This window comes from Halictus rubicundus, chromosome 5, assembly GCF_050948215.1.
Source record: "Halictus rubicundus isolate RS-2024b chromosome 5, iyHalRubi1_principal, whole genome shotgun sequence".
Classification (NCBI taxonomy): Eukaryota; Metazoa; Arthropoda; class Insecta; order Hymenoptera; family Halictidae; genus Halictus; species Halictus rubicundus.
The window spans coordinates 5,536,168-5,549,055 of NC_135153.1; the positions used below are offsets into that span (position 1 = coordinate 5,536,168).

At 38.2% G+C, this 12,888-nt stretch overlaps 1 protein-coding gene across 1 annotated transcript in view; it reads right to left on the reverse strand.

Annotated features, from left to right (window-relative positions):
- LOC143353990 (cell adhesion molecule Dscam2-like) overlaps nt 1–2,834 on the reverse strand; it is a 212,489-nt gene extending 209,655 nt beyond the window's left edge. The window contains exon 1 of the mRNA XM_076787641.1: nt 2,602–2,834. Coding sequence (XP_076643756.1) covers nt 2,602–2,629 — 28 coding nt within the window. The 5' untranslated portion in view covers nt 2,630–2,834. The remainder of the gene's footprint in view (nt 1–2,601) is intronic.
- Between the last annotated feature and the right edge of the window lie 10,054 nt (nt 2,835–12,888).

Genomic DNA, 12,888 nt, shown 5'->3' on the forward strand with positions numbered 1-12,888 from the left:
GTGAAGTCATTGTAAAAATATTCATTAGAATTCTGGAACATTTTTAATTCAGTTTATATGCTGAATAACTGCTGTTCATCATTGTAAATTACTTTTAATATACGCACCCGTGCCGTACAGTGACGAACTCGGCCGAATTCGTGACCAAAAATAGAAAAAACTTTTTTCTGAATTTAAAAAATTTGTATAGCGTACTTTATTTATAAACTAATAGGGCTTCCTTTGCTGTTAATTACAATACCTCCTGTTGAGGTTGAGATGTTCCGGGGTATTCGGGGAGACACTCTAGCATAATATAACACGAAAAAGTAAACGATAGATTCGCAAACACAAGACAGCATCATCGAGAGATGCGAATTGTTCTTCCCGCCGCGCCAGCTCGTGCACGTTCGGCCGCGCTCGGCTGGGCATGCGCGTGACCCCAACACCTCCCATTTAATGCTATCAGAAATATGCGAATCCAAAGTAGAGGTTTCTGTAATATCGGGTTTTCCAGCTACATTTAAAAATAGCTGTGCCATTTGTTATCAACTATAATATTACTTAATTATATTTTTAATTAATATTTATTTTAGTTTTATTACCCTATTTTGTTTATCAAAGCCGTGATAACTAAAAATACGAGATGCATCTAAATTTTATGTGTCACTAATGAAATAGTTGTCCATATAATACAACTTGAATATTTCAATTTAAAAAAGTACAGTATTGTCATTATAATGTCATATCAATGTCATTTATTTCAGTAATTTATCATAGATTTCAAGATATGAATTTTGTCCACGAATCCGGCTACTGTGCGCCGTAGGTAATTTTGTGATGTCAGTTTAATTAATGAAGCTTTAATATGGAAGTCATTATCAAATTCGAAATAATAGCCTAGAACCAAATGTTTCCTAGCATAAAAACACGGAAATTCTTTTAGCCACAAATTGCGCGCGAGTGGGTTTTAATGAGACCTTTTTTTGCGAAAGAATGTTCTTCGGGATCCTCTTTAAAAGAGCGACCACTGTCGTATTTTAATGTGCATGTATGAACGAAACGTCATTAAGTCTTACATTAATTACGCTGAAAATCGAACTCCAGAATTCATGTACAGGGGTAATCGAATCATTATAGCCACAGACCGAAAAACATATTTTTTGTCTATATAATGGACAATGTTGCTTACAGTATATGTAACATAGGTTGCTAAATATATTTACAATTTGAGAATGTGAATTTTTCATTCAGTAAATAGTAAAAGTTCTGTGTAGCTGAATTATAATTAAAAAATTGATTGTGACTCTACTAATTTAATCACCCACTGTAATCCAAGTCACCAATTAAAATTCTTTTCAATGTTTTACAAAAGCATATTCAAGCACTTCACGACATATTCCGACAATTTGGATACACGTCTCGGAGAGAAAAGTAAAAGTATGTTACAGCTACAGAAATTCGGTTTGTTGTGTTAGTTCTAAGTCAAAAGTACAATACTCTGGTAAACACTATAACTCCTTATTTCTGTTCTACCGTGAAATTCTGCAGAACAATTAAAATCCAATGATTATAGCGGACAACCATGACGAAAATAATAATTCAACCACGTGCGTAGAACGTATTGTAATAAAGTTGCACAGACCCTCGAAGTAGAACAGAACGAAACGGAAAAAACAAATTGCTGTCACATGTTCAATATTTTTACATTGATCGTAAAACACAATATGCACATCACTTGTCGAACAAAGAAACATAAACATTCCAAAAAAGAAAAAAAGAAAATCCTTTTCTAGATTCAACGATTCAAAAACCTGAACGCAACCCATCAAGTTAAAACGAAAACCAACGCACGCGAACAAAAAAAAAAACTATGTCAACACAATACGCAAGAACTCGTTCTACAAGAATCATAATCATCCAAGACTGTTCCTACAGAAAATTCTCCGGAAAGACTAGCATACTACAATCCAAATCCTTAGTAATCAGACCCTATGCACGAGAAACATCTCATCGTCCCGAGAATCGTCACAGAAACACGTTACTTTCGATTAGCAAAGAATCGCCAGCCATAATCACAGTTCATTCGCAACGATCTCGACAGACAACCTTGAACAGCCTTGCGACCATCGTTTTCACGCACGAATCACTCACAGCGTCTGAATAGACGGGATTCGTGTGATTAGCCGCTGGGCCAGAGGTACAGACAGAGTACAACAAAGCCCGGCGATTCCTGTTACACACATTCGATTTACACGAGCGTGTCACGTGCTCGCCGATACGCGGGATCGTAAGGAAACGTTTCGAGAAGACGAAATCATCACGCGGCCTACAGAAACTTGTAATCGCTCGTCGAACCCACAGTCGGGACCACAGGAGCAACGGGCTCTGTTTCCATTTCGTGCGAGATTACGTTCCCTTGCATGCCGATCGTCGGGATCGTCATCAGAGTCACGGAGAGCTGAGAAACAACGCGACCAAAGCGTTCTTCCAGCAGGTGTACCCGCGGGTAGAGACGACAGTTTCGAAAGAGGGAACGTAGCGCGGTTCGAAGCTCGAAGAGTTGTTGGTCGTGGTACGAAAGGGGACACTGTGGAAAGAGTACACCGAGCACAGACTTACCGACGAAAATTAGGCACCGGGCCAGCATGGTTCGATCCTGTCCTTGGACCTGGGTCAACCTTGTACCCGGCGGAGACGCAGACCGAAGACGAAGCGTGCTGGTCGCCGGGTGCACGTCCACACTGTAGCGCCGGTCCGCTCGTCGGTCACGGTTTCCTCGTGTACCCGCTCGTTCCTCTCGCGTAACTGCTCGCTCTTCTCTCGCTCGCGATACCCGACGTCTCACGCTCGCCGGATGACGATCGCGCGACCAGCCACCGGCTCTCTCGACGGTCAACGGTCAACGGTCGACGGTCGACGGTCGACGAACGGAGCAGACCGGGGTAGACCGGAAGACGGTCGGTGCACCGTCGGTCCTCGGCGTCGATGACACGGTGCAGCCGACCGCGAAACTGCACGCGGCGGCGGCGATCAAAAAGAAGTCCGGCAGAAAACGCGGCGCGTCCACCCTCGCGAAAGTCTGTGGCCTCCGGCACCGCCGGCCACGACTGATCGTGCCGGAGAACCCCCGCGAGTACAGCCGCGCATGCGTCCCAACCCTCTCCTCTCCGTACCCTCTCCTGGTGTACCCTCTCCCCTCTACACCCTTTAATATCGGCCCTCTTGCTCGAGCGCGAGCCTCGCCGTGTCGTAGGGGTTGGAAAGGGTAGCTGCAGGTGCCACAAAGAATGAAAGGGAGGACGTACGCTGCGCGGCCGTCGCACGCATCCACCATTCGGAGATGTTCCTGGTGCGTTATACTTTTGTTTCATATTCTCTCTCCCTCCCATTCTTCTTCTTCTTCTTCTTCTTCTTCTTCTGCTTCTTCTTCTTCTTCTTCTTCTTCCGTTGGTGATCCTTTTTGTTTTCTTTTCACCCTCGTGCATCTCCTTCCAGGGATATTGTGAAAACACGAACGATAGGCAACGCGACGTGCCACGTTCATAGAAACTGTGCTAACACTTGCGTTCTCTAATTTTTTTTTTTATTATAGAAAATCTCATATGAGATTTATTACAACACGATGAAGAGTACAAAACGATAGGCACGACCGACGTGCCACGTTAATATAGGACCTTGAATAAGTTCTCGCTGTTTCTTTTACAAAATAAAAGCTTTTACCCAATGTCCTTGCTTCTGGATCATTCCTAAAACTTTTAAACGTTATGAAACAGTTGACTCATCTACTTGTAATGTTTTTCCAAGTTCTGCTAGCGTCTGACATCGGTCTTGATCGAGTAATTCCTCCAACTTTTCGTCTTCAAATTTTTTCGGTGCGCCAAAACGTTCTTTATCCTCAAGTTCAAAATCATTATTTTTGAAGCGTCGAAACCAGTCTCTGCATGTCGTATCCGACAAAGCATTGTCACCATAAGTCTCAACAAGAATTCTATGTGCTTCAGCTGCAGATTTCTTTTGAATAAAGTAGTGCAATAAAATTCCCCGCAAATACACTTTATTTGGCACAAAAGTAGACATTTTCAGAACTAAGAAAAAATTACTTTGTTTACACTAAAGTGAACTACCATACACTGAAATTTAAGGTTAGATACACTACTGCCTTGCATGTGTGTTACCATTCGAAATTCCACGAACGGGGTACTGCTACTGTCATTTTTGAAGAAACAGCGAGAACTTATTCAAGGTCCTAATAGAAACTGTGCTAACACTTGCGTTCTCTAATTTTTTTTTTTTATTATAGAAAATCTCATATGAGATTTATTACAACACGATGAAGAGTACAAAACGATAGGCACGACGCGACGTGCCACGTTCATAGAAACTGTGCTAACACTTGCGTTCTCTAATTTTTTTTTTTTTATTATAGAAAATCTCATATGAGATTTATAACAACATGACGAAGAATACAAAACAAAGATTACGAACTAGAGAAGAAGAAAAAAAAATTTACAAAATAGAAAACTGATGGTATGTAAACGTTATAATGAAAACATTAATACTAGTCATAGTATAAACCAATCGCTTATACAGGGTGAATCCGAAGGAACAGGACACCTAAATATCTCCGTTACTTTTCGTTATACAAGAAAACTTCTTAGGACAAAGTTACACTGGTTGAAGGGCCACATGTAACGGTGTAAGCGACAAAATTTTCAAGGTCATTTTTTATGAGATTTCAAGGTTATCGATGTATTTTTAAATGGAATGATATATCTTCGTTAACGTAATGTTGTAGCTGATAAAATAACGAATTCATCCATGTAACACAATATGACCTACAAATGACCTTCAACCCAGAAAAATGGAATAAATAAAATTCAACGTGTAAGATTCATTTGCTTTATTTCTGTTACGCAAAATGTTCAAAAATATTCCCATTCTTTCTCCTTCTCCGTCCTTTTCTAGGGAGATTTCTATATGTATGTCGCCAAGGTCTGCACGATAAACGTCGCGGAATTATCCCCACTACCGCGGGGTATACCCTGTGAGGAGCCACTAAGCTCGAGAAACCTCGGATGCCGAGATAAACATAACACGACTCAGGTATGTGACCTGGACCGATACACGACGCCGGTAAGACCCGTGTTGTTGACATATATCGAGAATTCACTGTACTTGCCTTTGTTGATTTGTTCGTCAAGGAAAACTGAATACGGGGCTACCGTACGGGGATGTTTTTGATGCGTTATACTGTTGTTTCGTCTCCCCTCTTCCTATTATCCTGCTCTACATCTCCTTCTTCTACTTCTTTTTCAGTTGCTGCTTCTTCTTGTTTCCGTTCGATCTTTCTACACGTGCGTCTCCTTCTAGGGATATTGTTAGATCGTGAACGATAGGCACGACGTGCGACGTTGACGGAAACAGTGCCGATACTTGCCTTTGTTGATTTATTCGTCAAGGAAAACTGAATACAGGGCTACCGTGCAGGGATATCTTTGATGCGTTATCGTCGATATGTCGGTGCTTGTTTTTGTTTTCTCTCGATTTTTCTACCTTTACCATCGTACATCCGCTGTTCAGGTTATTGTTCAAACGTGAATTCGTGTGATATACAGGTGCTGATATGTTCCTGATGCGTTTTACAGTCAAACCTCTTATTGCACGGCATTCTGAAAACACGCTTTTGATATAACACCGGATGCATTTCCTTTATTTGTGTTACACTTTCGGGTATCGATATAACGTAGATCGAATCAATGGTGTCATATGAGGTTACAACTCTTCCCATCTTTTTATACTTCTTCTTTTTATTTTTCGCCTCCCTTCTTCACGTTCTTCTATTGTTGGTGCTTCATTTTATTTCCTTTAGATTGTTCTACCTTCATCGTCGCGCGTCTTCTTCTAGTGATATTATTACAACTTGAAACTGTGTTAAAACTTGAGTTTTTTTAATTTATTCTGGAGGAAAAGTTAGATATAAAAGGAGATGCAGGATTTATCTGCTAGCCTATTAGCTGGCTGAGTTTTCAATTTACGATAAAGAAGCATGAAGAAGTATGAAAGAAGCATATTTAGCCGCTTGATTTTTACTATTTTTCTAGCAAGTTCTTATCCTGTGTTTGTGATAAGCATAATTAGATAACCAGGATACCATTACAGAGTTAACATTTAGCATACACTAGTCAGCTAAAGATTAATTGCACAATGAACACTCTAAATAACAATACAGGGTGTCCCGGGTGTTCAGAAGTAACTTTTTCCGTTGCGAAAATGTTCTCCACGGTTCTGTTGAGGAGTTATTAACGAAAAACACGGACCAATCAGAGCGCGGATGCAGCAGGCGGACTCTGACTTATGCCAATGGAAAAAGTTACTTCAAATAATTTCGGAAATTATCCCTCTCAAGGAAGTACAATATTTTTGGGACTCCCTGTATATTCGATTAATATATAAATTATACAATAATAAATCTCATCGATGACACGGTGGCAATTTTTCTGAAATCTGAAAAAACAGCATTTCTGATGATTATCCTTAATATTAAATGATAAACTTGATATAACAAAAAGTTTCTCGCAATCAATGTAGGTACCGTATAATTTATAATAATATGAATACTATGTTACAGTAAAATGAGAGAATTATTGTTTAAATTGAAAAGAGAAAAAAATATTACCGAAAGGCAATAATGAACAAACAGTTCAGGAATTTATTACTGGAAATTAAAAAAAACTGTTCGCAATGCACTCGAGCAAGGTTCAATATTACCAACTTTAGTGGCATGCAGTCTGTGATATTAAATCATGCTCGATACTTTACAAATAGCTCTTTATGTATGAGTTTAGTTTTTGTGTAATAAATCCCAAACAATGCGAATGTTATGTATGATTTAAAGAAGATGGGGGAGAGGGGGGGGGGGGGTAACCCTTAATCATGGATATTGAATGGGTACCTTCCCATTAAATCAATTACGGATTTATTTTAAGATTTGTGGCATTAATTTCTATAAATTAATTATATAAATTTCAATTACTTAAGCAGGGCAGAAGTTCGTGTATGCGAAATCATCTCATAAGATAATACACGATATGCATTAATGCATTTCTGCGTCTATTGTTAATATGCATCGGTTAGTAACCGAATACCCGAGTCAGTGAACGGTTCGTATTGAATCCGCGATATAAAAGCACGGAAAAGTGGAGCATCGATTTCATATTCGTTTGTTAGTTTTTTAATATTATTTATTACGCTACACGGTTGCCGGGAACGTCGGCGCGCTCCCTGACGACAATTAATGGAATTCATTAGGACTTATTTCAGTCGCGGTGTAATGAAATTAAATGTTCATTATGCGCGAATTGATTGCGCTGAAAATTCGTCGGTACGAGAACGAAACAAATATTCGTTTGTATTAATTCGAGAAAGGAGGGAAGAGGTGGAGAGATAGAGGAGGATGGGGTTAAATAAAAATTTCCTTTCATTCTCGAGCTAATGATACTCCGTAAAAGTTATACGGCGTATCATGTTCCGCGTATTCAGACGTGCCATGGACGAACACGGACCGCGGTCTAATAATGATAAATTATTCGGAAATATTTTTTGGACTGTGCCAGAGACCACTAGATTGCGCGAATCATTCCTCCGTGCGCGGTTCGTTATTATTTGCTGGCTTTTCTCTATATTAACCTATTTCTACCTCTGCTTCCAGATTTTCCATATGAAATTTTCATATTAATCTGCGCCCGTATTTTTTCACCGTGCTGTGATATTAATGAATGAATTTCAAAACAATGACACGGCACAAACTACGAATATAGCTCTGCAAAAAGGAAACTGCACTCCGTTGAATTTGTCGCTTTATTCTAATACTTCGAACGTAAAGAGCCTTTGTTTGCTGACGATGTTATTATAGTTTATTATACTTTTCTGAATACGTTCCCTGCATACCGTGGTTCCAGCTCTATTAATACAGTAAGGTTCGATATATGTGCGAGAGATGTATACGATATTTGTGAATAATTTATCCTCACTAATGTGGCGTGTACCCCATGAGGTACCCATTGAGCGAGACAATTCTAATGACAAAAATTTTCTTGTTTTTCATTATTGCGAAACTGCCCAACATATTCGTGACACTTTTCTGATTGAAATGATACCAAACACGGTAAAACTAAAAGCAAAACAAATACTTTGCAAATAATTGATTACTCATGGGTACCCCTAATACATAAGCATAGTATGATTTATTTGCACGAATACTCATGCTCCGCTGATCAGTACGGATAATCGAGGCTCTACTGATTCGTCAATTAAAAAGTGATGCGAACTGTGTCGTATTTGGTGTTACATCGAACAAAAATATCACAAACTTGTCAATAAAAGTTTCATAAAAGACATCACATGTAGTTCTTCTACTTTTCCTACAGGCTTCTAAAATCATTCTGCATACTATGAAATATTTGAAGTAGGAGAAAATAAAATAATTTTCAGCTATTCGGTACGATCTGCATTTCCTTTTTTTTTTTTTTTTTTTTTGGAAGAATAAAACGTCCATCGGCCCGTGCACGTCAGCGTTGGTTTCTTTCGGCAGAAAGTTTCGCTCCGACGAAAACTTGACGCGCGGATCAACCAGCCCAGTCCACTCCGCCCTTTTCCACCCTTCGCGATTTTTGTCCCGCTTTGTTACCGGTTTCCCTGCTCGCGAAAGGGCGATCCGCAGTGGGTGTAGGTGCTTAGACGGAATGAAAGGCGGCGGGTATTATGCTTCGTGATTGTTGCACCCGGTGCGGTTTCGAAGACATCGCGGTCCCATTCTGCATACAGCATACGCGGTCTTGCATCCCGCCATTCATTTAAAATTTCAACGAACTTGCGGAAATTCATAATGTACAGTCGCGCGCGAAAGTTTCTGGCCAGTTACATTTTTCACTGTATAAGCTGCTCCACGAAATTGAAGCAACACCGAATTATTGAAAATCAACGATTTTTGAGCGACTGTAACTTCGCTTATGACAATACGAAAATATTCTGCCTGTGCTCATTTCAACACTCTGACTGCCAACCAGCACCCTCAGAAATTCCATAAAATCAAAGCAATCTATTTGTTGCAATAAAAATTGAAAGGTTCAAATGTATAATACTGGTTTTTCACCCAAATCTTCATGCATTTTCCAAATCTTAGCCAAAGGGTACTTATAGCCGGATAAGCTAGTCAAAAATGAACTTGGAAAAATTTTAACCCTATATCTCGACCAGAAATGTAGGTAGGGGGTGAAATGAAAAAAATAGATTTTGGCATATTGTCACTATTTCATGATATGCAAAAATTCTGAAAAAATCGAACAGATTTTAAATACCCAGATACATATGCTGCAATTGATTGGGATTTTTAGCTTGAAAATCCTGGTTGTAAAAAATCGAAAAGAATGCAGATTTCACATTGAAGTGAATGTTTACATTTAGTGCCTGAAAAACTTTGTTTTCATTCATTCTTAGAGCTCACTTGCGTGTGTTCAAATACTTTTGTGGCATCGGCGAAGTTTATGTTTGTGAGAAATAACTCATAACTATTGTATACGTATTTCGATTCACTTGAAACTTGACCTGTATAATCTAGAGAGTCATACCAATTTACTAATACTTCTGTAAGTATTGTATAATATACTTATTACAATAAATAAAGTATTTCATGGTAAGTGTTCAAATACTTCCGTGAGCCCCTGTATGTCTCACGGTTTTACCGCGGGATGAAAATTCTAAATTAAAATACGTACATTTAAAGAAGAATCCACGTTCAAAGTCTTCAGGAATCTATCGAATAACATCGTCTCTCGATTTTCAATTCGTTTCTGAAAGCCACTATACAATCTCTCCGCCGTCGGCAACCCACCTCGGCGTTAACTTTTCGAAAGAGTAACGAGAGATAGCGATGGAGATCGAGCGGGGAATATTTTAATAAAATCGTCAAAGTACCGCGCCGTTCCTATTCTCGCGGACGAGTATACATAAGAATTGAAGCACCGTGGGCGCTGTGTGTTTTTCCGTCTCCGTTTCTTCGTTCTCCCCGGTCTATTTTTTCCTCGTCCCATGTTCCTTTTTTGATAAACAGACGAGGCCGCGAAGGGGAAGGAAAACGGGTCGACGAGACTTGTTTAAGCAAGAGTAAAAAATGTAGGATGTAGAGGAGGGCCGCGGGGAGGGTTGGGGGTTGGGGGTGGGGGTGAGGGTGAGTAAGAAGGAACTCCGAAGAATAAATTATACATTCCAACTTATCCTGGTGCTCGGCTGCGTGCACGTGAGTTACAAAGTTCCTCGAAAGATGCAACGACTGCAAAACGCTTCTCCCTTTTTTATGCAGCCTGATATACCCGCTCGTCCTTCCCAACCCTTCCGTCTAGCAGCGCTAGCAGCTCGTTCAAGAAAGCTCGAGATGACGACCGGTAACAAGGAGACGGTTGAGGAGCAATATGCGCCGCATCAAGCGTGATAAATTGTTCAAGCGACCGTGTTAAAGATTTATTTTTAAACACACGATACATACACACAGACGCGCACCGGCTGGATCCGAAAATCCGGTTCGAACGAAAAGTGAATTTTCGTGTAGAAACACGGAACTACGTTTGTTTCGTGTAAGGTCTTCTTTTGGCAGATATGTATCTTTGGAAAGTTCTTTGCAGCTCGCGTGTTCTTGCTTAGTACTGGAACGACCTGTCAAAATTACGGATTTCGGATTCTTTGTTTTACATTTATTCAGGCTTTAAAGGTGCTCTCGAGAACACGTACTAGACACATTTATAGTAGTCTACCCTATAGCACGATAGAAAAGAACTGTTTAAAGAGACGGTATATATGTACACTACCGCTCAAAAGTATCCGGACAGTTGCGAAATATGTATTAGCATTGCATAAAAGTTATTGTCGATTTTTATTAGTTTCTTATGAAATATCTAACGTTTTAAATTAAAAATTACGTACGTGGAACTTGCCAATAGTACACTGAAATTAAATACAAGATTCATCGACGTATCCACCGCGGAGTGACCGGATACTTTTGAGCGGCAGTGTACATATGTTGTGTGGCGGTATATGCACAAAATGTTGTTTGGGAAGACTGTACATTTACTGCCACAGAAGCTGCATGTATACAATCGCTTTAAACCATGAGTGTAGTGTTTTCATTTATACATATTTTATAAGAATACTCGTGCGATGTCTTGTTATTTTTAAACGGCAGTACAAATTAGTCACTTTAGTCCTAAAGTGTGAACAATGTACAGACATATTAACCAAATTCTATTAGATAAACTTGAATTCATCTGAAGAGTATTAAAGAAAATATTCATTTTATATGACACCACAATTAATATGCAATTTTGCATATTAACTTTTACATATTAAATAAATTTTATTCACAGGAATTCCTACGTCGAGTGTGATTCAATATTTTTAAATTACCAATTCAAATATACAAAAAATAATATTATCATGTAGCTACTTTCAATATAAGTCATTCAGAAAATCGTTTAAAAATAGTACCAACAAAGATAATATTAACATATATTCTTAGTATATATGTTATCTGTTATACAGTTTACGTACCAATATATGTTAATATATTAATTTGTTCTTACTTAGATAAGCAATATACATTTATTTATCTGTTTTTAATATAATTAACGGACGAAATTGTTTAAAATTAGTACCAATGAATGTGTTAGAAGAACTAAAAATAATCATTTTAAGAATATTTTAATTAACACACTTAAAGATAAGTTTCTTGGGAACCAAATTGGATAAGTTTAAAGTGCAAAGAGTTAAGTCGCGATTGTATTGGTAGAAAATATGTATAGAAGAATTTTTGAACAACCCAGAAGGTTGAAATTTTAAAAATGCTCGAAGTACTTCGATTCCTGCCTTTTTGCGAATACAGTGTGCTATATGAAAAAATGACTGCGATTTCGGGTACACCCAGTACATTCAACGCGTGCACAAAATCACGAAATCTGGATTTATTGCACAAATCATACCAAGCGCGTCCATAAAATTGCGTGCATTTCAATTTCGGGCACCAATAAAATTCTGCAAAATTTTTACCGTATCGTGTAGGTGGAGGATGTGATTCTTGTTTGCGCAAAAAATATTGTTTATCTACCAACAAACGAAAGATTGAAATAAATTAAAACACACCGAATCTCGCTCAATGTTGCAAACGGAAAGTATTGATCCAAAAATTGAATTATTCCCGATGTAACCCGAAATTAGATGTTGTCTACGATGTTTATATTGATTGAAATAGTGTTCGTCATACTTCACATCTTTAACACTAAACCTACCAAGCACAAAACTTATGCAAGTGAAACGTCTTATTTCTATAAGACGGAGAATGAATTTAATTAAACTTTGTACGATTTTAATTATAATACGTGCTTAAATAAAGAAGTCAAGTCAGTAATTTCCTATCAAAACGTTTTTATAGTTTCAATAATTGTGACATAAGCAAGAAGGTATTGTGTTCAATTAATGCTGTCTTATAACAAGACTATTGATTTTTACGCAAAATAAAAATTGTCTGCATCAATTGCAAAACACAGGAGCCATTTTAAATTGAAAATGAGGTAAAATAATATCCTTCTAATCTTTTCCATAAAATAATGGAAAATACTATTAAATTTTGGAAAGATATTGAGTTACCCTAATGTGTGTTTTAAGAATTATTATTCTTAAGAATATGCACAGTAAGAATTTAGAAACAATGTAACGCATATGTAATATAAGCTACATGTCAAAATATTGTACTTGCCAAATAAACCACTTGGTTTAAAGCAATAATAAATAAATAATAATATATACATATAAATGATTATGAATTAGTTATAACAGTATAAGCAACGAACTCTGAAAGTCAAT